We start from the raw sequence: 27,229 nt of genomic DNA, 5'->3' as shown, positions 1-27,229 counted from the left end.
TGTACTTGACAAGACTATACTGTACAGTGTACTAATAGTGTAAGTGTGTACTTAAGTGTAGTGTACTTGACAAGACTATACTATACAGTGTACTAATAGTGTAAGTGAGTACTTAAGTGTAGTGTACTTGACAAGACTACTGTACAGTGTACTAATAGTGTAAGTGAGTACTTAAGTGTAGTGTACTCGAAAATACTATACTGTACAGTGTACTAATAGTGTAAGTGTGTACTTAAGTGTAGTGTACTTGACGAGACTATACAGTGTACTAATAGTGTAAGTGTGTACTTAAGAGTAGTGTACTTGACAAGACTATACTGTACAGTTTACTAATAGTGTGTGTACTTAAGTGTAGTGTACTTGACAAGACTATACTGTACAGTGTACTAATAGTGTATGTGTGTACTTAAGAGTAGTTTACTTGACAAGACTATACTGTACAGTGTACTAATAGTGTAAGTGTGTACTTAATAGTGTACTTGACAAGACTATACTGTACAGTGTACTAATAGTGTAAGTGAGTACTTAAGTGTAGTGTACTTGAAAAGACTATACTGTACAGTGTACTAATAGTGTAAGTGTGTACTTAAGTGTAGTGTACTTGACGAGACTATACTGTACAGTGTACTAATAGTGTAAATGAGTACTTAAGTGTAGTGTACTTGAAAAGACTATACTGTACAGTGTACTAATAGTGTAAGTGTGTACTTAAGTGTAGTGTACTTGACGAGACTATACTATACAGTGTACTAATAGTGTAGGTGTGTACTTAAGAGTAGTGTACTTGACAAGACTATACTGTACAGTGTACTAATAGTGTAAGTGTGTACTTAAGTGTACTGTACTTGACGAGACTATACTGTACAGTGTACTAATAGTGTAAGTGTGTACTTAAGTGTAGTGTACTTGACGAGACTATACTGTACAGTGTACTAATAGTGTAAGTGAGTACTTAAGTGTAGTGTACTTGAAAAGACTATACTGTACAGTGTACTAATAGTGTGAGTACTTAAGTGTAGTGTACTCGAAAATACTATACTGTACAGTGTACTAATAGTGTAAGTGTGTACTTAAGTGTAGTGTACTTGACAAGACAACTGTACAGTGTACTAATTGTGTAAGTGTGTACTTAAGAGTAGTGTACTTGACGAGGCTATACTGTACAGTGTACTAATAGTGTAAGTGTGTACTTAAGTGTAGTGTACTTGACGAGACTATACTGTACAGTTTACTAATAGTGTGTGTACTTAAGTGTAGTGTACTTGACGAGACTATACTGTACAGTGTACTAATAGTGTAAGTGTGTACTTAATAGTGTACTTGACAAGACTATACTGTACAGTGTACTAATAGTGTAAGTGTGTACTTAAGTGTAGTGTACTTGACAAGACAACTGTACAGTGTACTAATTGTGTAAGTGTGTACTTAAGAGTAGTGTACTTGACGAGGCTATACTGTACAGTGTACTAATAGTGTAAGTGTGTACTTAAGTGTAGTGTACTTGACGAGACTATACTGTACAGTTTACTAATAGTGTGTGTACTTAAGTGTAGTGTACTTGACGAGACTATACTGTACAGTGTACTTGACAAGACTATACTGTACAGTGTACTAATAGTGTAAGTGTGTACTTAATAGTGTACTTGACAAGACTATACTGTACAGTGTACTAATAGTGTAAGTGTGTACTTAAGTGTAGTGTACTTGACGAGACTATACTGTACAGTGTACTAATAGTGTAAGTGTGTACTTAATAGTGTACTTGACAAGACTATACTGTACAGTGTACTAATAGTGGAAGTGTGTACTTAAGTGTAGTGTACTTGACAAGACGATACTGTACGGTGTACTAATAGTGTAAGTGTGCACTTAAGTGTAGTGTACTTGACAATACTAGTAGACAAAGTAATGATGTTAGCTTAAGCAACACAATAGAAAAGGCCGACGAAAGCTCCACCGTGAGAAGTTTCTAGAAGGAAGCTAGCAGGGAAGTAAAAGTCAACAATAGCTGAATTATTACGTCGCACTTGAGCAGTTTTACTGGTTTATTGCTACATGGCTAACTTCTTCGTGAGCTGCCGGAGCGACGACGACAGAGTTGACTTTTCTCCGGAAGAGAACCGAACCTCGTCGACGGTGACGGCGTCGTAAAAGCTTGTCCTACCGTGTGCTCTTCGGCCGTATTCCTCCTCTTCTTCTTCTTCCTGCCATGACACTAACTTTACACCGCTTTCCCGCCCCCCCCGACACACCACGTGACCTGCCCATCCCTGTGACGTCACAGGCCGGTGGCGGAACTTACCTATTTGAAACAGCCAGAAGCGGAAGTGCCCCAGAATTTCCAAAACAAAATGTGGTCGAAACTGGTGGAACTCTAGTCGAGGCATTCATTTCTAAGAGTATTATATTTACTTTTTGATGACGTCAACAATCACTAGTATCAGCCAGACCAGTGTTTTTCCAACCACTGTGACGCGGCACACTAGTGTGCCGTGGAAGATGATCTAATTGCACCTATTTGGGGTAAAAAAATGTTTTTTTTTGCAAACCAGTAGTTGTAGTCTGTAAATGATGTGTTGTCTAGAATAAGCGTGTAACACTCTTCCATATCAGTAGGTGCATGGCAGCCGCTAGCTAATTGCTTTGTAGATGTTGGAAACAGCAGGAGGCAGTGTGTAGGTCAGGGGTAGGGAACCTAGGGTTCTAGGGCCAGATGTGGCTCTTTTGATGACTGCATCTGGCTCTCAGATAAATCTTAGCTGACATTGCTTAACACGATAATTATGAATAATCCGGCTGGAATTTACAGTGCTAAAAATAACGTGCAAAATATAAAACATTCTCATGCATTTAAATCCATCCATCCGTTTTCTACCGCACTTGTTCAAGAAGTCGCATTAATGGTAAGAAGTATTTTATGTCACGATGGGGGGGGGGGGGGGTCATTCCCCCAGGAAGGCAGACGGATTACTCGGGACATAGCATTTAGGTAAAAACATGATTTAATTTAAACTAAAAAAAGATACAAACAAAAATCGCTCACAGTGGAGGCACAACTTGGGCGAAAGAACAAAGCTAACGCATAAACAGACTATGAACATGAATCAAACAAAACTTACTTGGCATGGCATGAAGCACGAAACTATGGCAAGGCATGAAACAAGTCAGCACAGAGCAAGAAAAGATCACATTGACGCCAGGGCGACTGACTGGCAAAGACAAGCTTAAATACTGCCTCTGATTAGTGCTCGGGAAGCAGGTGAGCGGGAATTTTGTCCACCAGAGACAGGTGGACAAAATGAGTAACCAAGGAAACCAGACAAGGGAGTGGAAAAAAACAGGAACTTAAAGAGTCCAAAGGACAAACAGCAAAAACATGATCAACAGACATGACATTTGATTTATTATTGGTTAGCTTCAGAATAACAATGTTAATAAAAAGAATAAAATACTTATAATACTCTAAAAATTTTAATCTTACTTAAAAATGCACGCATTTAGTTGTATTCAGTGTTAAAAAAATATGATATGGCTCTCACGGAAATACATTTTGAAATATTTGGCTTTCATGGCTCTCTCAGCCAAAAAGGTTCCCGACCCCTGGTGTAGGTAAAAACGGTATTTAATGCTTAAACAAAAAAATAAACAAAAGCTGAGTGCCCCTAAGAAAGGGCATTGAAGCTTAGGGAAGGCTATGCGGAACAAAACTAAAACTGAACTACAAAGTAAACAAAACCAGAATGCTGGACGACAGCAAATACTTACTGTGGATGAACTGAACTACAAAGTAAACAAAATCCGAATGCTGGACGACAGCAAAGACTTACTGTGGATAAACTGAACTACAAAGTCAACAAAATCCGAATGCTGGACGACAGCAAAGACTTACTGTGGATAAACTGAACTACAAAGTAAACAAAACCAGAATGCTGGACGACAGCAAAGACTTACTGTGGATAAACTGAACTACAAAGTAAACAAAATCCGAATGCTGGACGACAGCAAAGACTTACTGTGGATAAACTGAACTACAAAGTCAACAAAATCCGAATGCTGGACGACAGCAAGGACTTACTGTGGATAAACTGAACTACAAAGTCAACAAAATCCGAATGCTGGACGACAGCAAAGACTTACTGTGGATAAACTGAACTACAAAGTAAACAAAACCAGAATGCTGGACGACAGCAAAGACTTACTGTGGATAAACTGAACTACCAAGTAAACAAAATCCGAATGCTGGATGACAGCAAAGACTTACTGTGGATAAACTGAACTACAAAGTCAAAAAAATCCGAATGCTGGACGACAGCAAAGACTTACTGGGGATAAACTGAACTACAAAATCCGAATGCTGGACGACAGCAAAGACTTACTGTGGATAAACTGAACTACAAAGTCAACAAAATCCGAATGCTGGACGACAGCAAAGACTTACTGTGGATAAACTGAACTACAAAGTCAAAAAAATCCGAATGCTGGACGACAGCAAAGACTTACTGAGGATAAACTGAACTACAAAATCCGAATGCTGGACGACAGCAAAGACTTACTGAGGATAAACTGAACTACAAAGTCAACAAAATCCGAATGCTGGACGACAGCAAAGACTTACTGTGGAGCAAAGATGGCGTCCACAAAGTACATCCCAACATGACATGACAATCAACAATGTGCCCACAAAGAAGGATAATCCATCCATTTTCTACCGGTTATTCCCTTCGGGGTCACAGGGGGGCGCTGGAGCCTATCTCAGCTACAATCGGGCAGAAGACGGTGTACACCCTGGACAAGTCGCCACCTCATCACAGGGTAAAAACAACTGAAATATTCTTGATTGCTAAAACAAAGTAGATGCAGGAAATAACATCAAAGGAAGACATGAAAGTGCTACAGGAAAATACCAAACAAAAAATAGAAGTGCAAGACAAGAAGTAAAACACTACACACAGGAAAACCGCAAAAAATACAAAATAAGTCAGGGTGTGATGTGACAGGTGGTGACAGTACACCTACTTTGAGACAAGAGCTATAGTCATGCATGTTTGCTTATGCTTTAAAGCAGGGGTGTCAAACTCTAACACAGAGTGGGCCAACATTTAAAACTGAACAAAGTCGTGGGCCGAGGTTGAACCAATGAACCTTTTAATAGGGACCCAAACAAGTTTTGCATTGAATATTGAACAAGCTAAAATGAATAAACTAAATTAACAATAAAAAAGTTTCTTAACTAAACTGTCTTTAAAAGAAAGTGCAAATGAAAATTCAAGTCATTACTGCCACCAGCGGTGGAAAACTGTATTACAACTGAGTACTGCTGCGGCATAGCAGAGAATTTATATATATATATATATATATGTATGACTTGTCCAGGGTGTACCCCGCCTTCCGCCCGATTATAACTGAGATGAGCGCCAGCGCCCCCCGTGACCCCAAAAAGGGAATAAGTGGTAGAAAATGGATGGATGGATATATATATATACAGTATATATATATATATATATATATACAGTATATATACAGTATATATATATGTCATGTCTTGGTGATCATGTTTTGTTTAGTTGTGTTAGTTTACTTCAAGACTCCATTAGTTCCTGCTTTTTCACTCTTGTTTTGTCACCATAGCAACCATTAGTTTCACCTGTGTCACATTTGGAGTCCGCACCTGTTTTCACTAATCATGTCACTTATTTCAACTGAAAGTTGCCAGGAAGTCAGCCTGGCGACTTCACTTCATGCGACCTCTGATACTGTCCAGAGTTTTGCTTCTTGTCACGACACTTAAGTTTTAGTTTTTTCATTGTCACAGTTATCGAGTTTTGTTTCATGTTCATAGTTAAAGTAGCAATGATTGTCACACACACTCTTGGTTTTGCAAAATTATTCTCTGCATTTGACCCATCACCCTTGCTCACCCCCTGGGAGGTGAGGGGAGCAGTGAGCAGCAGCGCCCGGGAATCATTAATGGTGGTTCAACCCCCAATTCCAAGCCTTGATGCTGAATGCGAACCGAACCGAGTCTGAAGCGACCGGAATGAGAATCAGCACCTCCAAGTCCGAGTCCATGGTTCTCGCCCGGAAAAGGGTGGAGTGCCATCTCCGGGTTGGGGAGGAGACCCTGCCCCAAGTGGAGGAGTTCAAGTACTTAGGAGTTTTGTTCACGAGTGAGGGAAGAGTGGATCGTGAGATCGACAGGCGGATCGGTGCGGCGTCTTCAGTAATGCGGACGTTGTACCGATCCGTTGTGGTGAAGAAGGAGCTGAGCCGGAAGGCAAAGCTCTCAATTTACCGGTCGATCTACGTTCCCATCCTCACCTATGGTCATGAGCTTTGGGTCATGACCGAAAGGATAAGATCACGGGTACAAGCGGCCCAAATGAGTTTCCTCCGCCGTGTGGTGGGTCTCTCCCTTAGAGATAGGGTGAGAAGCTCTGCCATCCGGGAGGAACTCAAAGTAAAGCCGCTGCTCCTCCACAACGAGAGGAGCCAGATGAGGTGGTTCGGGCATCTGGTCAGGATGCCACCCGAACGCCTCCCTAGGGAGGTGTTTAGGGCACGTCCAACCGGTAGGAGGCCACGGGGAAGACCCAGGACACGTTGGGGAAGACTATGTCTCCCGGCTGGCCTGGGAACGCCTCGGGATCCCCCGGGAAGAGCTGGACGAAGTGGCTGGGGAGAGGGAAGTCTGGGTTTCCCTGCTTAGGCTGTTGGCCCCGCGACCCGACCTCGGATAAGCGGAAGATGATGGATGGATGGATGCTGAATGCCAAGCAGGAAAGGAATGAGTCCCATTTTTATAGTCCTTGGTATGACTCGGCCGGGGTTTGAACTCACAACCTACTGATCTCAGGGCGGACACTCTAACCACTAGACCACTGAGTAGGTTCGTCTCTGCCTTAGTGCAAGTTTTGTTTTCACAGCCAAGTTTTTGTACCTCCTTGTGAGCGCCTTTTGTTTGTTCCTGTTTTTGAGTTAAGATTAAATCACGTCCTTACCTTCACGCCTTACCCGCGCCAACTTTCCTTTGCATTCCTGAAAAACAAACCCTAAAGTCCACGTTTTGACAATACATACACATTTTATTTTGCTTGTCCTGTTTGGGGTCGCAGGGGGCGCTGGAGCATATATATATATATTAATATATATATATATATACATATATCTATCTTGATTGGATTATCCAGAGAATAGTGCTCGATACCGTGGTAGAGCACAATATGTATGTGTGGGAAAAATCACAAGACTACTTCATCTCTACAGAACTGTTTCATGAGGGGTTCCCTCAATCATCAGGAGATGATTGGGGGAATAAATCTCCTGATGATTGAGGGAACCCCTCATGAAACAGTTCTGTAAAGACGAAGTAGTCTTGTGATTTTTCCCACACCTACATATATATGTATATATATATATATATGTATAATATACACCGTATTTCCTTGAATTGCCGCCGGGGCGCTAATAATTTTAAAACCTCTTCTCACTCCGTCACTTACCAAAGGCATGCAGTAAAAATTTGTGTGATGTAAGCTTGGACCTTAAATCCTACTGAATAGCTCTTAATCTTCTTCCCTTTATGCAATTTTGAATTACCGGTATTGAAATCAGCCTCCTCTATTTTGAAAATGATGACAGGGGAAGTGTCACTTGTGACGTGACGAGTTTGACCCGGCGGTAATACCAAGCGTGCGCTAATTATTTTGCAAAGCGAGTTTGGCCCGGCAGTAATTCAAGGCAGGCGCATACTATATGCACGGCAGCAATATATATATATATATATATATATATATATATATATATATATATATATATATATATATATATATGTATATATATATATATATATATATATATATATATGTATGTATATATATATATATATATATATATGTATATGTATGTATATATGTATATGTATATGCATGTGTATATATATGTATGTGCATGTGTATATCTATGTATATGTATGTATGTGTGTGTGTATATATATATGTATATGTGTCCAGTGATATGTATTTTACAATGTACTGCTTTTATATTTCTGTTTAGTTTTTTGAGTACTCTAGAAAGTGCTATACCAAATAAAATAATAATTTTTACATATATATTCAACTAAAAAACACACACACATGTATACAATGTTTTAAATGAAATTAAAAAATCCAAATGCTGATACCTACCTGGGACTCATTCCACAATCCAGTTGTCAGTCGGGTGGCGAGCAATTGTCGACGATAAATTCGCATGTACACGAAAAACGGCTCACAACTGCGAATCGGTTCTCATTGTTCACTGGAAAGAGGCGTTCGCAAACATCACATTAATGTAAAAAGAAGCATCTCGAAACATTTGTTGACTCATATTCGGCTTTTATTTTGAAATCAGCATTAATGCTGCTGACGTTATAACGAGGCAAACCGTTAAAAATACATACGTTTGACTCTGATGAAACTTACAAACATTGACAAACTCATTCTCCGTGATTAAAGGTGCAATTTGTCAAAAGAAAGTTTTAGCCTGCACATGCTAACAGCTAACGCCTGTCGTGTAGTGCCTTTTCCTGCCTCCGGAGGCGACAGTGAGACAATGGTGTTTACCAAATTGGACGTTGATATGGTTTCACAATCATTTAAAGGGGAACATTATCAGCAGACCTATGTAAGCGTCAATATATACCTTGATGGTGCAGAAAAAAGACCATCTATTTTTTTAACCGATTTCCGAACTCTAAATGGGTGAATTTTGGCGAATTAAACGCCTTTCTGTTTATCGCTCTGGAGGCGATGACGTCAGAATGTGACGTCGCCGAGGTAACACACCCACCATTTTCATTTTCAACACATTACAAACACCGGGTCTCAGCTCTGTTATTTTCCGTTTTTTTGATTATTTTTTGGAACCTTGGAGACATCATGCCTCGTGGGTGTGTTGTCGGAGGGTGTAACAACACTAACAGGGAGGGATTCAAGTTGCACCACTGGCCCCAAGATGCCAAAGTGTCTGCCGCCAGACCCCCATTGAATGTACCAGAGTGTCTCCACATTTGACCGGCGATGCTAAGACAGACATGGCACAGAGATGTATGGATAACCTGCAGATGCATTTGCAACGATAGTCAACGAAATCACAAAGGTGACTTTTGTTGATGTTGACTGCCAGCTAATCGATGCTAACATGCTACGCTAATCGATGCTAACATGCTATTTACTGGCGGTGCTAAAGCAGACATGGCACAGAGATGTATGGATAACCTGTAGATGCATTTGCAACTATATTACGTTTCCTTCCACCCACATTTAATGCGAAACAAACACTTACCAATCGACGGATTTAAGTTGCTCCAGTGTCAAAAGATGCGAAAGTCCTGATCGTTTGGTCCGCACATTTTACCGGCGATGCTAACGCAGCTATTCGGCCATGCTATGGCTATGAATAGCGTCAATAGCTATTCGCTCAATAGCTTCAGTTTCTTCTTCAATACTTTCATACTCCAACCATCTGTTTCAATACATGCGTAATCTGTTGAATCGCTTAAGTCGCTGAAATCCGAGTTTGAATCCGAGTTAATGTCGCTATATCTTGCTGTGGTATTCCCATTGTTTGTTTACATTGGCAGCCCTGGATGACGTCACAGGGAAATGGCCAGTGGTTACGAAGATAGCGAAAATAAGGCACTTTAAAGCTTTATTTAGGGATAATCCGAGACCGGTAAAATTTTGAAAAAAACTTCAAAAAATACAACAAGCCACTGGGAACTGATTTTTTTATTGTTTTTAACCCTTTTGAAATTGTGATAATGTTCCCCTTTAAAGACCTTTATGCTAACTCCCCCTACTGGCTGCAATTTGGCTACCAAAACAATAACAGTGCAATACGTTTTCATAACATGGTCACTACTGCCTACTTTGTCTTGCTATATTCTTATTTTACTGTTATATTGTTATTCCCATTGTTGCTTTTTAGTTTTTATTCTTATTGTAATATTTCTCTATTTTGTTTCCATTTAAACCCCCATTATTTACTTTTATTTAAATTGATCTCAACTCTGTACACTGCTGCTGGAATTTAAATTTTCCTGAAGGAATCAATAAAGTACTATCTATCTATCTATCTATCTATCTATCTAAATGGAACCTTTAACGGTGTTTGCATTACAATAAAAGTGGTTATGATGAGGGGTGTGAAGAACTCACCATCAGACAATAAAAGCCCCTTCAAGTTTGAAATCCTAACACTCTCAGCGGTGTGACAACAGGACAACACTGCAGTCAAGGGGAACACACAAAGACAGCATCAGTACGTGGGAATATTGCATATATATTTTGCAGAAATGGCTTTTTAGGTCAAGTCGCCCTATGCGGCTGCGAGGTCACATGACACACAGGAGGAATGTTTCCAAACGGGTTTGTGCGCACCAACGACGTGTCGGACTTGTGCGCGTGCAGATATGCGACTCTCGCCATTGTCTTCCCCCTCTTACGCTCCCCCAATGCTTTGCGACATTTACAACAAAATGGTTCCTAAAACATCAACTGATTTGACAGTCCCGTTCTCGTTCCTTTTAAAGGCCTACTGAAATGAGATGTTCTTATTTAAACGGGGATAGCAGGTCCATTCTATGTGTCATACTTCATCATTTCGCCATATTGCCATATTTTTGCTGAAATGATTTAGTAGAGAACATCAACAATAAAGTTCCCAACTTTTGGTCGCTAATAAAAAAGCCTTGCCTGTACCGGAAGTAGCAGACGATGTGTGCGTGACGTCACGCGCACATCTGAACATTGTTTACAATCATGGCCACCAGCAGCGAGAACGATTCAGACCGAGAAAGCGACGATTTCCCCATTAATTTAAGCGAGGATGAAAGATTTGTGGATGAGGAAAGTGAGAGTGAAGGACTAGAAAGAAAAAAAAAAAAAGACTATACAGTGGGAACGATTCAGATGTTATTAGACACATTTACTAGGATAATTCTGGAAAATCCCTTATCTGCTTATTTTGTTACTAGTGTTTTAGTGAGATTATATGGTCGTACCTGTACAACCTGAAGGTCGGCCCCGCACCTTTCTTCAGCACCTTTCTTCAGCCCATCTCTGCCCTCTTTGAAACACAATCTTTCGAAATGATCGCTGCATAATACACTGTACTTTGTGTGTGGTCCAATCCAGCCGTGTTCACTTGAATAATAATAATAATAATAATGGATTAGATTTATATCGCGCTTTTCTATTATTAGATACTCAAAGCGCTCACAGAGAAGATGGAACCCATCATTCATTCACACCTGGTGGTGGTAAGCTACATCTGTAGCCACAGCTGCCCTGGGGTAGACTGACGGAAGCGTGGCTGCCAGTTTGCGCCTACGGCCCCTCCGACCACCACCTGTCATTCATTCACCAGTGTGAGCGGCACCAGGGGCAAATGGTGAAGTCAATCAATCAATCAATGTTTATTTATATAGCCCCAAATCACAAATGTCTCAAAGGACTGCACAAATCATTACGACTACAACATCCTCGGAAGAACCCACAAAAGGGCAAGGAAAACTCACACCCAGTGGGCAGGGAGAATTCACATCCAGTGGGACGCCAGTGACAATGCTGACTATGAGAAACCTTGGAGAGGACCTCAGATGTGGGCAACCCCCCCCCCTCTAGGGGACCGAAAGCAATGGATGTCGAGCGGGTCTAACATGATACTGTGAAAGTTCAATCCATAGTGGCTCCAAGACAGCAGTGAGAGTCCCGTCCACAGGAAACCATCTCAAGCGGATCAGCAGCGTAGAGATGTCCCCAACCGATACAGGCGAGCGGTCCATCCTGGGTCCCGACGAGCGGTCCATCCTGGGTCTCGACTCTGGACAGTCAGTACTTCATCCATGGTCATCGGACCGGACCCCCTCCACAAGGGAGGGGGGGACATAGGAGAAAGAAAAGAAGCGGCAGATCAACTGGTCTAAAAAGGAGGTGTATTTAAAGGCTAGAGTATACAGATGAGTTGTGTCCTGCCCAAGGACACAACGGCAGCGCTTTTTTGGATGTCAATAGGTGGGAAGCGAACCTGCAACCGTCAGGTTTCTAGCACGGCCGCTCTACCCACTACGCCATGCCGCTCTGTTCCATAGTAAAGCTTCCCCGTCATCTTTTGGGAATGTAAACAAGGAAACACCGGCTGTGTTTGTGTTGCTAAAGGTGGCCGCAATACATCGCTTCCCACCTACAGCTTTCTTCTTTGACGCCTCCATTATTCATTGAACAAATTGCAAAAGATTCAGCAACACAGATGTCCATAATACTGTGGAATTATGTGATAAAATCAGACGACTTATAGCTGGAATAAGATGTCCTCTACAATGCGTGACGTCACGCGCACGCTTCATCATACCGCAACGTTTTAGCATGATACTTCCGCACGAAATTTTTAAAATTGCAATTTAGTAAACTAAAGCGGCCGTATTGGCATGTGTTGCAATGTTAATATTTCATCATTGATATATAAACTATCAGACTGCATAGTAGTGGCTTTCAGTAGGCCTTTAAAGTGGAGGTTCCCAGCATGCACCCCGCTGCCGGTGGAATGTAACTAACACTGTTAGCTCGCGCAAGAACATGTTGGATGATTTCTTCTGGTCGCCGCGTTAAAATGTTTCCTCCCGCTCCTTCTCTTTCAGTCCACGGCGAGGTAGAAAAACACTGCAGGTCTCTGATGTGAGGTGACAATACTGACAGAAATAAAGTGCACTGGAAGTGAAGAGCAGCATGATGATGATGATGATGATGACACAAAGAGTGTAAATATGGCTCTTAAAGGGCGATTTCAAAGAGCTCTTTAGGTAAAAGTGTTGGATAAAACCGGAGTTATTGCTCTCGGAGGGACAGCATGTAGTCTGGGATCAGCGTCCGTACTGGACTCGTTACAGCAGGAGAGCCTCAGTAGGGAATTTGGTTCTGGTAATATTGCAGCATGTCGTAGGTCTTGCTCCTGGCAGGAAGTGAAAGATAATGCATGAACGCAACATCCAGGAAGGAGAACATTTTCTTATTTTGTCCTTTTAGTTGTACCTGCTACTGAGGAAGCAGCTCTGGATCACCTTGATGATGAACGCTGCGGCTTCTTTCTCACTCATCTGCGGGTTAAACCTTCCTCTGGGAAGTGGAAAACAACACCTTCGTGGTAAGTTCCACTTTTGTCCATGCAAGGAAAGTCCCAACAATGGCTGACTTCACTACTAGGTCAGCAGTGTCCAAAGTGCGGCCCGCAGGTCATTTTTTAACGGCACCACGGCACATTTTAAAAATAAGATTGAAAAATTTTTAAAACGTAAAAAGTGATATAAAGGAGCAAACGGGTGAAATGTAACAAGAAAATGTTGCAATGTTTACTCGAATAACACAAAGCTGCCATGCAGGCTGTTTCTTTCTTTAAAAAATAATAATGAATCCAAATCGATGTCAATCAATCAATGTTTATTTATATAGCCCCAAATCACAAATGTCTCAAAGGACTGCACAAATCATTACGACTACAACATCCTCGGAAGAACCCGCAAAAGGGCAAGGAAAACTCACACCCAGTGGGCAGGGAGAATTCACATCCAGTGGGACACCAGTGACAATGCTGACTATGAGAAAGCTTGGAGAGGACCTCAGATGTGGGCAACCCCCCCCCTTTAGGGGACACTATGTCATTATGAATTATTGAGCTATTCAAAGCTCCAATTACGTCACGTTAAATTTTCCACTTTGAGATATTTTTGGGGGAAAACTGGGCTTCACGGTGGAAGAGGGGTTAGTGCGTCTGCCTCACAATACGAAGGTCCTGCAGTCCTGGGTTCAAATCCAGGCTCGGGATCTTTCTGTGTGGAGTTTGCATGTTCTCCCCGTGAATGCGTGGGTTCCCTCCGGGTACTCCGGCTTCCTCCCACTTCCAAAGACATGCACCTGGGGATAGGTTGATTGGCAACACTAAATGGGCCCTAGTGTGTGAATGTGAGTGTGAATGTTGTCTGTCTATCTGTGTTGGCCCTGTGATGAGGTGGCGACTTGTCCAGGGTGTACCCCGCCTTCCGCCCGATTGTAGCTGAGATAGGCGCCAGCGCCCCCCGTGACCCCGAAAGGGAATAAGCGGTAGAAAATGGATGGATGGATGGGGGAAAATGTTGCATATTTTGTTTGCCATATAAAAAACTGAGCTGTTTTTTTAAAAGAAGGGCCTAAAATGAACAAACAAAAAACAAACAACAATAAAACTTATAATTGATGGATAGATCTGAAGTTGATCGCGAGATTATTGTGTTAAAAGTAAACAGTAAAAAAAAAGTGTAATTTATTTTCTAACACTTTAATGAGGACCCTTTTGGATCCCCAATAATTTTAGTGTTATTTGTTTTTTAATGTCTTTGCTCCAAAAATAATAATGAATTAAAATCAATGGTGTTATGAGTTATTGACCTTTTTAATGCTCCAATTATATAATTACAAATATTCCACTTTAAAAAATCATTGGGTGAAAATATTGCATATTTTGTGATTTTTCTATAAAAAAACTTTTTTGTGACAAAAAGAGCATACAACTTAAATCTTTAAAATCATTATATTTACAGATATACTTAATGTTAATCTAAAGATTTAAAACTCGAATAATAATAAAAAAAATAATACTAAATGACACATTTTTAATATTTTTTTTTACCAAAACCCTTTGGGGTCCCTGAGATCAAGCCTGAGTGGAGGCCGAAATGTATATTTTTTATACATGTATTGTTTTTTAAAATAAAAAATATCAAAATGGCTCCCGCTTGCTTTGATTTTTCAGTGTGCGGCCCGCAGTGGATAAAGTTTGGACACCCCTGGTCTAGGTGATGTCCTACTCACTAGTAATCGACCGATACCGAATATTAGTCATCAAAGAAGCCGATAACCGATATTTGGAGCAGATATTAATTTAAAGTACGGTTGTACGGTATTGCGGTACTAATGGATCAAAAGCGATACTATACTCTGCTTGAAAAGTACCAGTTCCACAAGACATTGATGGTTTTACGAGCAGAGGAGCATGTTCGGCAGCGCACAATCACGGAGTACCAAAAATACGATACTTACAAACAGACAGTGTGGAGACAGAAAAGGGAGAAGGGAAGCAGTTTGGCCGATAAACTAAAGATGAAGGTGAAGTTATACCCCAGAAACACCTTCAGGAAGAGGTGCTTGAAGACAGTGATTTCCAACCTTTTTTGAGCAAAGGCACATTTTTTTCATTAAAAAAATACGGCGGCAGAGCACCAATAGAAACATTTTTAAAATTAAACTCCACCAGGTTGTCGTGCCTTATTTTGAGTTTGTCGTTGTTTCCTGCTGCAACGAGGTGGCGACTTGTTCAGGGTGTACCCTGCCTTCCGCCCAAATGCAGCTGAGATAGGCTCCAGCACACCCCGCTACCCCAAAAAGGGACAAGCGGTAGAAAATGGATGGATGGATGTTGTTTCCTGTGTGTAGTGCTTTAGTTCCTGTCTTGCCCTGTTATTTTGGTGACTCTTCCTGTTTTGTTGTTCTCCTGTAGCAGCTTCACACCTTCATTTGAGTGCTACTGCCCGCACCTGCTTTGTTTTCGCAATCGAGACTATTTAAGTTGTGCGTACGCTATCCTTCTTTGTGGGGACATTGTTGATTGTCATGTCATGTACGGATGTGCTTTGTGGACGCCGTCTTTGCTCAACACGCTGTAAGTTTTTGCTGTCGTCCAGCATTCTGTTTTTGTTGACTTTGTAGCCAGTTCAGTTTTACTTTGGTTTTACATAGCCATCCCTATGGTTCAGTGCCTTTTCCTAGCGGGACTTGCTTTTTGTTCATTTTTGGTTTAAGCGTTACATACCTTTTTTACCTGCACGCTGTCTCCCGCTGTGCTCTGCATATTGGGATCACGACAAACCATCTTCGACGAGTTCCGACTTTTACAAAGCAATGAACTACCTGCTGCCATTTACTGATAGTGAGGGACTATAACAAGATTAGCCTGCCAAGCTCTAGACAGCACAGGCCCTAGACAACGATTATGATTATGATTATTGATTTGCAAAAAATATTTTTGGGACGAATTATGTGAAGTTGCATCATTTCCCACGACACACCAGACAATATCTCACGCACACTAGTGTGCCGCGGCACAGTGGTTGAAAAATCACTACTTTAAGACATGGCTAGCTAGCTAGCAGCTAACATCCATCCATTGCATTGTTTTGGCTACTTCTAAATGACCAATCCTCGCCTTCATGGCGACAAATAAAGTACATTTCTTACAAGTAGCATTATAAAATAAATAAATATAATTGTTTAGAAATCCTACCAAGACAACTTTGACTTTTTCAATTGGCAGATTTTTTTTGGTCATTATAAGCAAAAATAACTCCTTTTTAATAGGGGCATTTTTAAGGGTGTCTCAGAATTGTTAGAGTCTGGTTATGTTTGTTTTTTCCTGTGTGTTTGTGTTTATTTCCTGTCAGAGCTCTCATTTTAGTTCCACTTCCTGCGTGTCTCACTGAGCACTCGTTTCCTTCACCTGTCCCTGATTGGCAGGCTGGCACACCTGGTTGCAGTTGCCAATCAGGCTGCTATTTATGCCTGCCTCGCCTTCCAGCCAGGGCTCAATGATTGTACCCTGTTGTCCCTGCATGTGCACTTACCAGTTGACCTATTTGTTATTTTGAAATTAAAGTCATGTTTTGGGGGTTTAAGACCAACAGCACCTGACCTACCTGCAAGTAGTGAGATCAGTAATTTCCAGATTGTCCAGAAAAGGCCAGCGCTAAGAACCAATGTTAACCAAATGCATGCTTCTCTTTCCTGGCTAACGGTGCAGAACAGGTTGTCAGCTAATACTCTAATACTGTTCAAATCAGTAACAGGTAGTACAACTCCTACTTTTCTCATGGCCCAAATAGTTTAGAGTAGCACTATAAATCAATCAATCAATGTTTACTTATATAGCCCTAAATCACTAGTGTCTCAAAGGGCTGAAAAAACCACTACGACATCCTCGGTAGGCCCACATAAGGGCAAGGAAAACTCACACCCAGTGGGACGTCGGTGACAATGATGACTATGAGAACCTTGGAGAGGAGGAAAGCAATGGATGTCGAGCGGGTCTAACATGATACTGTGAAAGTTCAATCCATAATGGATCCAACACACACACCGGCATAGCTCGGTTAGGAGAGTGGCCGTGTTAGCAATCTGAGGGTTCCAGGTTCGATTCCCGCTCCCGCCATCCTAGTCACTGTCGTTGTGTCTTTGGGCAAGACACCTTACACACTGGTTTAAATGTAACTTATATATTGGGTGTCACTTTGTAAAGCGCTTTGAGTCACTAGAGAAAAGCGACATATAAATATAATTATAAATTATAAAAAAAACACAGTCGGCGTCTGGTGAGGGGCATTTAGTACTCCCGCGTCCGAGAAAAAAAAGAATGCTTTGCGGAAATCTTTTATTTATAGATCTGTATCGCTCTGGAATAACCTTCCTGGAATTCTCACCGGCATTGAAAGTCAACTGGTTTTTAAAAGGAAAGTAATATTTTATCTGAGTCTGTAAATTAGTTTGCTTGTTGATGATTTTTGTTTGGTTTTGTATTGTGTAGTTATATTTAAATGGTAATTATTACTCTGTGACTGTAAATTGTTTGCTTATTGATGCTTTTATTTGTTTCTGCATTGCGTAGTTATAATTATATGCTTATACTTGTAATTGTATTGAGTTTGTGGACCCCAGGAAGACTGGTGGGTTGTTGTGGCAACCAGCTAACAGGATCCTTTATAAAAAATCAAAAATTGATCTGATGATAGTTTGGTTGTAGTTGAAAAACAACTAAAGAAGGCTAATACCAATATACTGTACGTCAAAATGCCAATGATGCTTACTTGAGGAGTTTGATGGTTTGTCCTCGGAAACAGGGCAGACCCGTGTCCAGCATGAGCGTGACCAAGGAGACCACAGCGTCCATGTAGGGCCTGCACGTCCACACGGGGAAAAACCTCCATGTTCAAGTTGCAAAGTCTCGGGTACTAACAACATTTCAATCTTCTTACCGTACGGCCAGATATCCCCTGACGCACATTTCCATGAACCACTTGAAGGGCGTGGCCTCCATCTTGCCTCCCATGATCATCACCATCTCGTCCGTCAGCTTAATGTCGGGCTCCCAGCCCAGGTTGCCGCCGGGGGAGCTCTCGAACATGAAGCCAAAGTCTGTCCCCAATAAAAAAAAAACAATGCATCCTGTAAATCAGGGGTGCCCATTACGTCGATCGCGAGCTACCAGTCAACCGCGGGGGGTGTGTCAGTCGATCTCGAGCCAGGCTTTTAAAAAAAAATAGACCTAAAAATGAGTGATCATCAATCTTCACCAAGACGTCACTTAAATGCCATTCACGGTACCGGAGGGTCTTGTGAGATGACGCTGGCTGCTGCAAGATCATTATTATGAAAATATGACCAAGAGGAAGGCGAGAAACACTTTTTATTTCAACAGACTCTCGCGCCGTACCTTCCGTCAAAACTCTAAAGGCCGACTGCACATTTCCTATCTTCACAATAAAAGCCCTGCTTCATGCTGCCTGCGCTAACTAAATACAGAGTCTCGGAAAGCTGGCGTGCACAAGTGATGTGCACGGCAGCTTTCTGAGACTCTTATTTTGTTAGCGCAGGCAGCATAAAGCAGGGCTTTTATTGTGAAGACAGGAAATGTGCAGTCGGCCTTTAGAGTTTTGACGGAAGGGACGGCGCGAAAGTCTGTTGAAATAAAAAGTGTTTCTCGCCTTCCTCTCTGTCATTTTTTCATAATAATGAACTGGCAGCAGCCAGCGTCATCTCACAAGACCCTCGGGTGCCGTGAATGTCAATCAAGCAAGCTACGGAATTTGCCGCCAATGTTTTTCTTGTAAAGTGTATGGAAGCTGGATGAATTAGATGCCAAAAACCAACCACTTTCATGTGGTATTGTACAGAAAGGACAACTTTTTTTCTCCTCCATTTGAAAATGTGGGTGTTATCATCATTACTGTCTGATTCCAATCAATGCAAGTCATCAGAATCAGGTAATACACCAACTTATATTCTTGTCTTCGTGAAAGAAAGACATCTATATGTGTTACACATGCTTGTATTATCATTAAACACATTTAACTTGTTTACAAAAATGTCTCTTTCATAAATAAATAAATATAAATGAGGTAGATCCCCTCCAGTTGGTCAATTGAAAAGTAGCTCGCCTGCAGAAAAAGTGTGGGCACCCCTGCTGTAAATGATCGCAGGAGTGGCGATGCTGCGAGCGTACCGATGTGGATGAGGTGTCCTTTGCTGTCCAGCATGATGTTGCCGTTGTGTCGGTCTTTGATCTGTAGCAGGAAGAGCAGGAGGCTGTACGCCGCCATGCTGCGGATGAAGTTGTAGCGAGCCTGACGAGCATTGACAGGAATTAAAACCAGGAAGTGTGTTCAAAGCTAAAGTTAGGGTTGTCATTTTTTAAATTGGCCTGCAGCACGTTGTCGGAATAAGATTCAACAGAAAAATCAACAAAAATGGGGAAAATGGGCAGATGTCTATTTTTTTTTTTTTTTTTACAGACCTAATTAATATAAAAACCCCAAAAGCAGTGAAGTTGTCACGTTGTGTAAATGATAAATAAAAAGAGAATACAATGATTTGCAAATCCTTTTCAGCTTATATTCAACTAAATAGACTGCAAAGACAAGATACTTAACGTTCACACTGGAAAACCTTTGTTATTTTTTGCAAATATTAACAAATTTGGAATTTGATGCCTGCGACATGTTTCAAAAAAGCTGGCACACGTGGCAAAGAAGACCGAGCATGTTGAGGAATGCTCATCAAACACTTAATTCGAAGCATCCCACAGGTGAACAGGCTAATTGGGAACAGGTGGGTGCCATGATTGGCTGTAAAAGCAGCTTGCATGAAATGCTCACTCGTTCACAAACAAGGAAGGGGCAATGGTCACCACTTTGTCAACAAATGTGTGAGCAAATTGTTTGAGGACAACATTTCTCAACCAGCTACTGCAAGGAATTTAGGGATTTCACCATCTACGCTCCGTAATATGAGAATAGAGAATAGAATAGAATAGTTTTTATTGTCATTATTGCAATGAACAGGTTCAAAGAACAACGAAATTGGAGCTGATCCTCCTAAGGTGCATATACACTATGGTAGTAGAAATGGTAAAAAAAAGATAGAGATGAGAGATGTATCTATGTATATGTATATATATCCACACATGCATATGCATATGAATATATATACACACATACATATGAATATATATACACACATACATATAACATTATTGCACATTGTAGTCCGAAAAAATTAAAAAAAATTTAAACATTACACATGAGGACATTGCTACTATGGCTCTTGGGTAAAAGCTGTTTTTTAGTCTATTGGTGCTCGCTTTTAGCACCCTGTAGCGTCTGCCTGAGGGTAGTAGTTCCAGGTGGCTGTGCCCGGGGTGGAATGGATCTTTCAGGATGCTCTGTGCTTTCCTGAGACAGCGGGAGCTGTACAGGTCAGCCAATATCATCAAAAGCTTCAGAGAATCTGGAGAAATCACTGCACGTAAGCCATGATATTACACACCTTCGATCCCTCAGGCGGTACTGCATCAAAAAGTGACATTGGTGTGTAAAGGATATCCCCACATGGGCTCAGGGACACTTCAGACAACCACTCTCAGTAACTAAAGTTGGTCGCTACATCTGTAACTGCAAGTTAAAACTCTACAGTACAAAGCGAAAGCCATTTATCAACAACACCCAGAAAAGATGCCGGCTTCGCTGGGCCCGAGCTCATCTAAGATGGACTCATGCAAAGTGCAAAAGTGTTCTGTGGTCTGACGAGTCCACATTTCGAATTGTTTTTGGAATTGTTATAGGCGCAAAGTTCAAAAGCCAGTATTCTGTTTTCATTTACGTATTACAGCAGTGTTTTTCAACCACTGTGCTGCGGCATACAAGTGTTCCGTGAGAAACAGTCTGGTGTGCCATGGGAGATGATTTAATGTCGCTTATTTGGGTTAAAATATTTTTTGCAAACCAGTAATTGTAATCTGCAAATGATGTGTTGTTGTTGAGTGTCGGTGCTGTCTAGAGCTCGGCAGAGGAACCGTGTAACAGAAGGTGGCAACCGGTAGCTAATTGCTTTGTAGATGTCGTAAAACAGTGGGAGGCAGTGTGCAGGTAAAAAGGTGTCTAACGCTTAAACCAAAAAATTAACAAAATGTGAGTGCCCCTAAGAAAAGGAATTGAAGCTTAGGGAAGGCTATGCAGAACTTAACTAAAACTGAATTGGCTACTAAGTAAACAAAAACATAATGCTGGACGACAGCAAAGACTTACTGTGGAGAAAAGACGGCATGACATGACAATCAACAATGTCCCCACAAAGAAGGATAAAAACAACTGAAATATTCTTGATTGCTAAAACAAATTAGATGTGGGACATATTGCTCAAAGGAAGACATGAAACCTACTCAGTGGCCCAGTGGTTAGAGTGTCTGCCCTGAGATGGGTAGGTTGCGAGTTAAAAATGGGAGCCATTACCTCCCTGCTTGGCACTCAGCATCAAGGGTGGGAATTGGGGGTTAAATCACCAAAAATGATTCCCGGGCGTGGCCACCGCTGCTGCTCACTGCTCCCCTCACCTCCCAGGGGGTGATCAAGGGCATGGGTCAAAGGCAGAGGACAAATTTCACCACACTTAGTGTGTGTGACTGTGTGTGACAATGGGGCGGCATAGCTCGGTTGATCGAGCGGCCGTGCCAGCAACTTGAGGGTTGCAGGTTCGATTCCCGCTTCTGCCATCCTAGTCACTGCTGTTGTGTCCTTGGGCAAGACACTGTACCCACCTGCTTCCAGTGCCACCCACACTGGTTTAAATATAACTTAGAAATTGGGTTTCACTATGTAAAGCGCTTTGAGTCACTAGAGAAAATCGCTATATAAATATAATTCACTTCACTTCACAATCATTGGCAAAAAAAAAAACTGCTACAGGAAAATACCCAAAAAATATTAAAAAAACACCAAAATAGGAGGCAAGACTAGAAGTAAAACACTACACATAGGAAAACAGCAAATAAGTCAGGGTGAAGTGAATTATATTTATATAGCGCTTTTCTCAAGTGACTCAAAGCGCTTTACATAGTGAAACCCAATATCTAAGTTACATTTAAACCAGTGTGAGTGGCACTGGGAGCAGGTGGGTAAAGTGTCTTGCCCAAGGACACAACGGCAGTGACTAGCATGGCTGAAGCGGGAATCGAACCTGCAACCCTCAAGTTGCTGGCACGGCCGCTCTACCAACCGAGCTATACCGCCCTGTGATGTGACAGGTGGTGACAGTACACCCACTTTGAGACAAGAGCTGTCGTGATGCATGCTTGGTTATGCTTTAAAGTCACATCCAACAATTGCGACGACGACTTTTTACTGTCAACCGAGTTTCTTTTTTTAACGATTTCTGCTGGTGATGTGCCTTCGGATTTTGTCAACGCAAAAAATGTGCCTTGGCTCAAAAACACTGTATTACATAACGTGCCAACTTCACTGGTTTTGGGTCTTGTACCAAATTACCCCCCCGCATACTTTCATTTTTCCCAAAAAAGCCTTGAGCTCCCTGCTCTAAAGTGAAAGCCTTGAATGAGGGCAAAGGTCATTGAAAGTGCACCTTCTGGAAGGCCAGCGTGGATTCGTCGCCGTACTGGTTTCGGAAGTAGTCGTACATGCCAAAGTCCGTCTGCCGACCTAGTTGGTCCCGGGACTTGCAGTCCGGGATGCACTCGATCACGCCGCACTGAGGAAGAGGAGGATGTCAGTGCGAGCTCGGATGGCAAACATGGTGGAGGTCTCACCCCAGGAGCCGTGGCCACCACGCGGTATGGGAAGACAAACAGATCCAGACCCACCAGCTGGAAGATGTTCTTGAAGAGTCCAATGATCTGCAGCGCCAGCATGTCCTGCACACCAGAACACGTCAGAGTGGCGGCGGCGGACGGGTGTTTGCGTGAAAGTGACAACTTACCTGCCGACAGTCGTCTCCCACTTTAAAGATGGCCGCCTGCCAGCAGATCCTACGCGGCCCATCGGGATTCTCCTCGCCGTCGTCCACGGAGTCGGAAGGGCAGCGTAGTCCCTCCCTCTCCAGCTCGCTCACGCCGCAGCGCTTCACCTTGAACTTGGCGAGGTAGGGTGCCTTGGCGGCACTGTGGCCACCAGAGGGCGCAACATGACTCCCACAGGTTTGATTTCGGAGGGTGTCCACAGGTCTTACCTCTGCATGGGGGTGCCAGACTTGTAGTCGATGTCCAGGACTATGGCCTCGGGGTTACTGGGCAGGTAACAACCTGGAACACAAGCACACTTTCACTTTCATGTAGTGGTTCCCTTACGGCAGGGGTGTCCAAAGTGTGGCCCGCAGCTAATTGCTTACCGGCCCCCCACACATTCTGGAAATTATACTATATTGGATCCACTTTGGACTGGACTCTCACGGTTGTGTTAGATCCACTATGGATTGGACTTTCACAATATCATGTTAGATCCGCTCGACATCCATTGCATTCGGTGGGGGGGGTTGCCCACATATGCGGTCCTCTCCAAGGTTTCTCATAGTCACTGTCACCAACGTCCCACTGGGGTGACTTTTTCCTTGCCCTTATGTGGGCTCTACCGAGGATGTCATTGTGGTTTGTGCAGCCCTTTGAGACACTTGTGATTTAGGGCTATATAAATAAACATTGATTGATTATCTGTGTTGGCCCTGCGATGAGGTGGCGACTTGTCCAGGGTGTACCCCGCCTTCCGCCCGATTGTAGCTGAGATAGGTGCCAGCACCCCCCGCGACCCCGGAAGGGAATAAGCGGTAGAAAATGGATGGATGGATGGATGATTGATTGATATTGCAAACATTTTTTAAAACATTTTAAAAAAGTGGAATGATGTCAAATCTAACGAGAAAAAGTTGCAATGTTGAGCCAAAGCTGCCTTGCAGGCTGTTTTTTTTCTTTTGTCTTAATTTTTCTGTTTCTGCCATTGCTTAAAAAAAAAAAGACAAAAAAAAAATCAATGCTATAATGAATTATTTTCAAGGCTCCAATTACTTCAAAAATGTCACTTTAAATTGTTTTATGTGGAAAAAATATTGCATATATTGTGTGGTTGCCCATAAAAAAACATTGTTTTCTTTAAAACAAAGAAAATAGTTCAAACGTAAAATCAACGGACATATCTGAAGTTGATCTCGTAACATTTGTTGAAAGTAAAAAAATACACAAATAAAAATGTATCACTTTGAGTGCGGCACCTTTTGGATCCCAATTATATTTAATGGGATTTTATTTAACTTTGCACTGTGATTTCTCAAAATTAATAATGAATTAAAATCAATGGTGCCCTGCATTATTGATCTTTTATGGCTCTAATTACTAAAAACTGCATATTTCAGTTTTACAATAAAAAAAAAACAAGTTGTCTTTGACAAACAAGGCATAAAACCTTTTTTTTTTTTTTTTTCTACTTTATATCAACCTGAAGTTTTATTAGCAGTAAAGATTTAGACCCTTTATGGTCCCAGTGAGCCCTAAAGGTAAAAAATAAATAAATAAAAGACATATATTTTGTTATGGTTTGAAAATGAAAAATATCAAAATGCCCCCCCCCCCCCCCGCTTGTTTTACTTTTTCCATGTGCGGCCCTCAGTGGAAAAAGTTTGGACACCCCTGCCTTACGGCCAGCAGGGGGCACCACACTAATGTTACCTGGCTGAACTTTGATGTCTGATAGAGCCTTCAGGCAAGCTCGCTTCCTCTCCTCCCCTTTAGGGACCGGCCTAAAAAACACGATCACATCAGCGCGACCTTTCCAAACAAAAATGATGCATTTTGGCGCCTAAACATGTGCTTACTTGATGATGGCCGACACGTTGGTGATCTTGTTGAAAAAGTCAAACTCTCGCTGGTAGAAGTCCTTGGCCGGGCCCGACAGCGATCCTGTGATCTCCTCCACCATCTGCTCCAGCAGCTCCCCGATGTCAGCTGACACAAGAATGAGCCAATAGGAGGGTCAAAGACAACTTGGTGGATTCAATACCAATGACTTTCATGTTTGCCTGAGCATGTTGTACAGTATTTTCCGGACTATAAGGCGCACTTAAAAATATTTTTTTTTATAAAGCACAGAATAATTCTGGTTTTGCAATATGATGGCAATATGACTCAAGTAAACAACACATACCTTTTATATGTTCCATTGCGAATATAGAACATTACTCACGGCACTCAAAAATCTATCAAAATGTTTTAGTCCGACTTTGTAAACTATGAAGCCGCACCGCTTGATGGATTGTCGGCGCATTAAACATAGGAGTACTATTATGGTGTGTGTATAAGGTAAGACATATTATCTGGTGTTTTGTTTCGCAAAAATATGCAAAAGCAACTTTTCTTACCTTCTGGTACCTGCTGATCTGTATTTGGGATCTGCATAAATCCTGAAAAATTGCGCGGGTCCGCCTTTGTAGTCCTTGGCGACGACATAGTCGATAAGCTTCTTTTTCTCTACCTTCTTGTTATGGGACATTCATCCTCCACTGTTGTGAATTATATTTTATTTATATAGCGCTTTTCTCTAGTGACTCAAAGCGCTTTACATAGTGAAACCCAATATCTAAGTTACATTTAAACCGGTGTGGGTGGCACTGGGAGCAGGTGGGTAAAGTGTCTTGCCCAAGGACACAATGGCAGTGACTAGGATGGCGGAAGCGGGAATTGAACCTGCAACCCTCAAATTGCTGGCACGGCCACTCTACCAACCGAGCCATACCGCCATTTGTTGCCATTTCTAATATAAAGTAGTGTAAAGTTCTTACTTATATCCGTCTGTAAACTCGCCATGAAAGCGCAAAAACAAACTGGTGTTTACATTATTCACCCAACGAAATTTAGTTATTAGAGGGTTCCGGTCGGGCGGTTTTTCACGGGACACATTTCCGGCTGATGGGGAGATGCTGCTCCGTTATTGATTGAAGTAAAGTCTGAATGTTATTAAAACAGTTAGCTACACCGCTACAACTAAGATGACGGGGAGAAGACGCTGTCGAAGGTGAGCCACATAAATTAGACCGCCCGGATCCAGAAGCGACTGTCAGAAAGATGATGTGTAAAACATCATCTATTCAACATTTTGACCAAAGAACCACCATCACATGTTATGTAGACCACAAGAAAGTATTTTACATTTAGAAGGAGAAAAAAAAGACTTAATTTAATGCGCCCTATAATCCGGTGCGCCTTATAAATGAAAACAGATTGCAAATAAACCAATTCATCGGCAGTGCGCCTTATAGTCTGGAAAATACGGTACTGGGATTGTCCCGATACCAATATTTTGGTACCGCTACCAAAATGTATATCGATAATTTTCAATCTAAATAAAGGGGACCACGAAAATGGCATCATCTGCTTTACTTTAACAAAAACATTTTTTTTAATTTAAACTGAACCATAAATAAATTGTAATATGGTTAGTTAATACATGTAATCTATATCAGTATTGGCTAATCTTCTCACTCATGGATGATCACTATCGCAATCGGCAGCAAAAACCCTGATGGAAACATCCCGACTGATAATACTAATGTAGTGTAACCAGAGGTGGGTAGAGTAGCCAGAAATTATACTCAAGTAAGAGTACTGTTACTTTAGAGATTTATTACTCAAGTAAAAGTAAGGAGTAGTCACCCAAATATTTACTTGACTAAAAGTAAAAAGTATGTTGTGAAAAAACTCAAGTACTGAGTAACTGATGAGTAACCTGTTCGTTTAATGATTCCAGCAACAAATAATGCATAAAAATATGAAAATAGCAATGAGCAATTTCAGAGCGAGGAATAATCCTTAAGCAACTAAAACAATATTATATATTAAATAATAATACATTAAAATGAAAAACAATTAAGGCATATTGAGCCACAATAACTTAAACAGCACCATAGTCTCAGTAGGCATTGATTGATTGATTGAAACTTGTATTAGTAGATTGCACAGTACAGTACATATTCCCTACAATTGACCACTAAATGGTAACACCCCAATGAAAAACTTATTTTCAAGTCGAGGTGATCTACCTCATATATACATATACATACACACATAT

At 41.6% G+C, this 27,229-nt stretch overlaps 2 protein-coding genes across 11 annotated transcripts in view; both read right to left on the bottom strand.

The window, feature by feature from the left end:
* marveld2a (MARVEL domain containing 2a) overlaps positions 1–10,222 on the bottom strand; it is a 38,049-nt gene extending 27,827 nt beyond the window's left edge. For 4 of the 8 annotated variants that reach the window (XM_061876136.1, XM_061876140.1, XM_061876137.1 and 1 more), the window contains exon 1: positions 2,165–2,266. Coding sequence is in view for 1 of the 8 variants with exons in the window: in XM_061876135.1 (XP_061732119.1) it covers positions 2,165–2,387 (223 nt within the window). In the remaining 7 variants the exon portion in view is untranslated. Of the gene's footprint in view, positions 1–2,164; positions 2,403–8,183; positions 8,296–10,196 lie in introns of those variants that run through there. The other 4 variants (XR_009802366.1, XR_009802365.1, XM_061876135.1 and 1 more) reach the window with 2 other exon arrangements.
* Positions 8,352–27,229, bottom strand: part of pi4kaa (phosphatidylinositol 4-kinase, catalytic, alpha a) — an 83,264-nt gene continuing 64,386 nt past the window's right edge. Inside the window, exons 43-53 of one of the 3 annotated variants that reach the window (XM_061876118.1) lie at positions 24,981–25,110; positions 24,835–24,905; positions 23,349–23,421; positions 23,100–23,280; positions 22,930–23,034; positions 22,746–22,871; positions 19,336–19,456; positions 18,089–18,248; positions 17,921–18,010; positions 13,068–13,151; positions 8,352–12,987 (exon numbers count right to left, since the gene is read on the bottom strand). In XM_061876118.1, coding sequence (XP_061732102.1) covers positions 12,936–12,987; positions 13,068–13,151; positions 17,921–18,010; positions 18,089–18,248; positions 19,336–19,456; positions 22,746–22,871; positions 22,930–23,034; positions 23,100–23,280; positions 23,349–23,421; positions 24,835–24,905; positions 24,981–25,110 — 1,193 coding nt within the window. In that variant the 3' untranslated portion in view covers positions 8,352–12,935. The remainder of the gene's footprint in view (positions 12,988–13,067; positions 13,152–17,920; positions 18,011–18,088; positions 18,249–19,335; positions 19,457–22,745; positions 22,872–22,929; positions 23,035–23,099; positions 23,281–23,348; positions 23,422–24,834; positions 24,906–24,980; positions 25,111–27,229) is intronic. The other 2 variants (XM_061876117.1, XM_061876119.1) reach the window with 2 other exon arrangements.

The sequence above is a fragment of the Nerophis ophidion genome, linkage group LG17 (assembly GCF_033978795.1).
Source record: "Nerophis ophidion isolate RoL-2023_Sa linkage group LG17, RoL_Noph_v1.0, whole genome shotgun sequence".
Lineage (NCBI taxonomy): Eukaryota > Metazoa > Chordata > Actinopteri > Syngnathiformes > Syngnathidae > Nerophis > Nerophis ophidion.
This window is presented reverse-complemented; position numbering and strand designations above follow the sequence as displayed.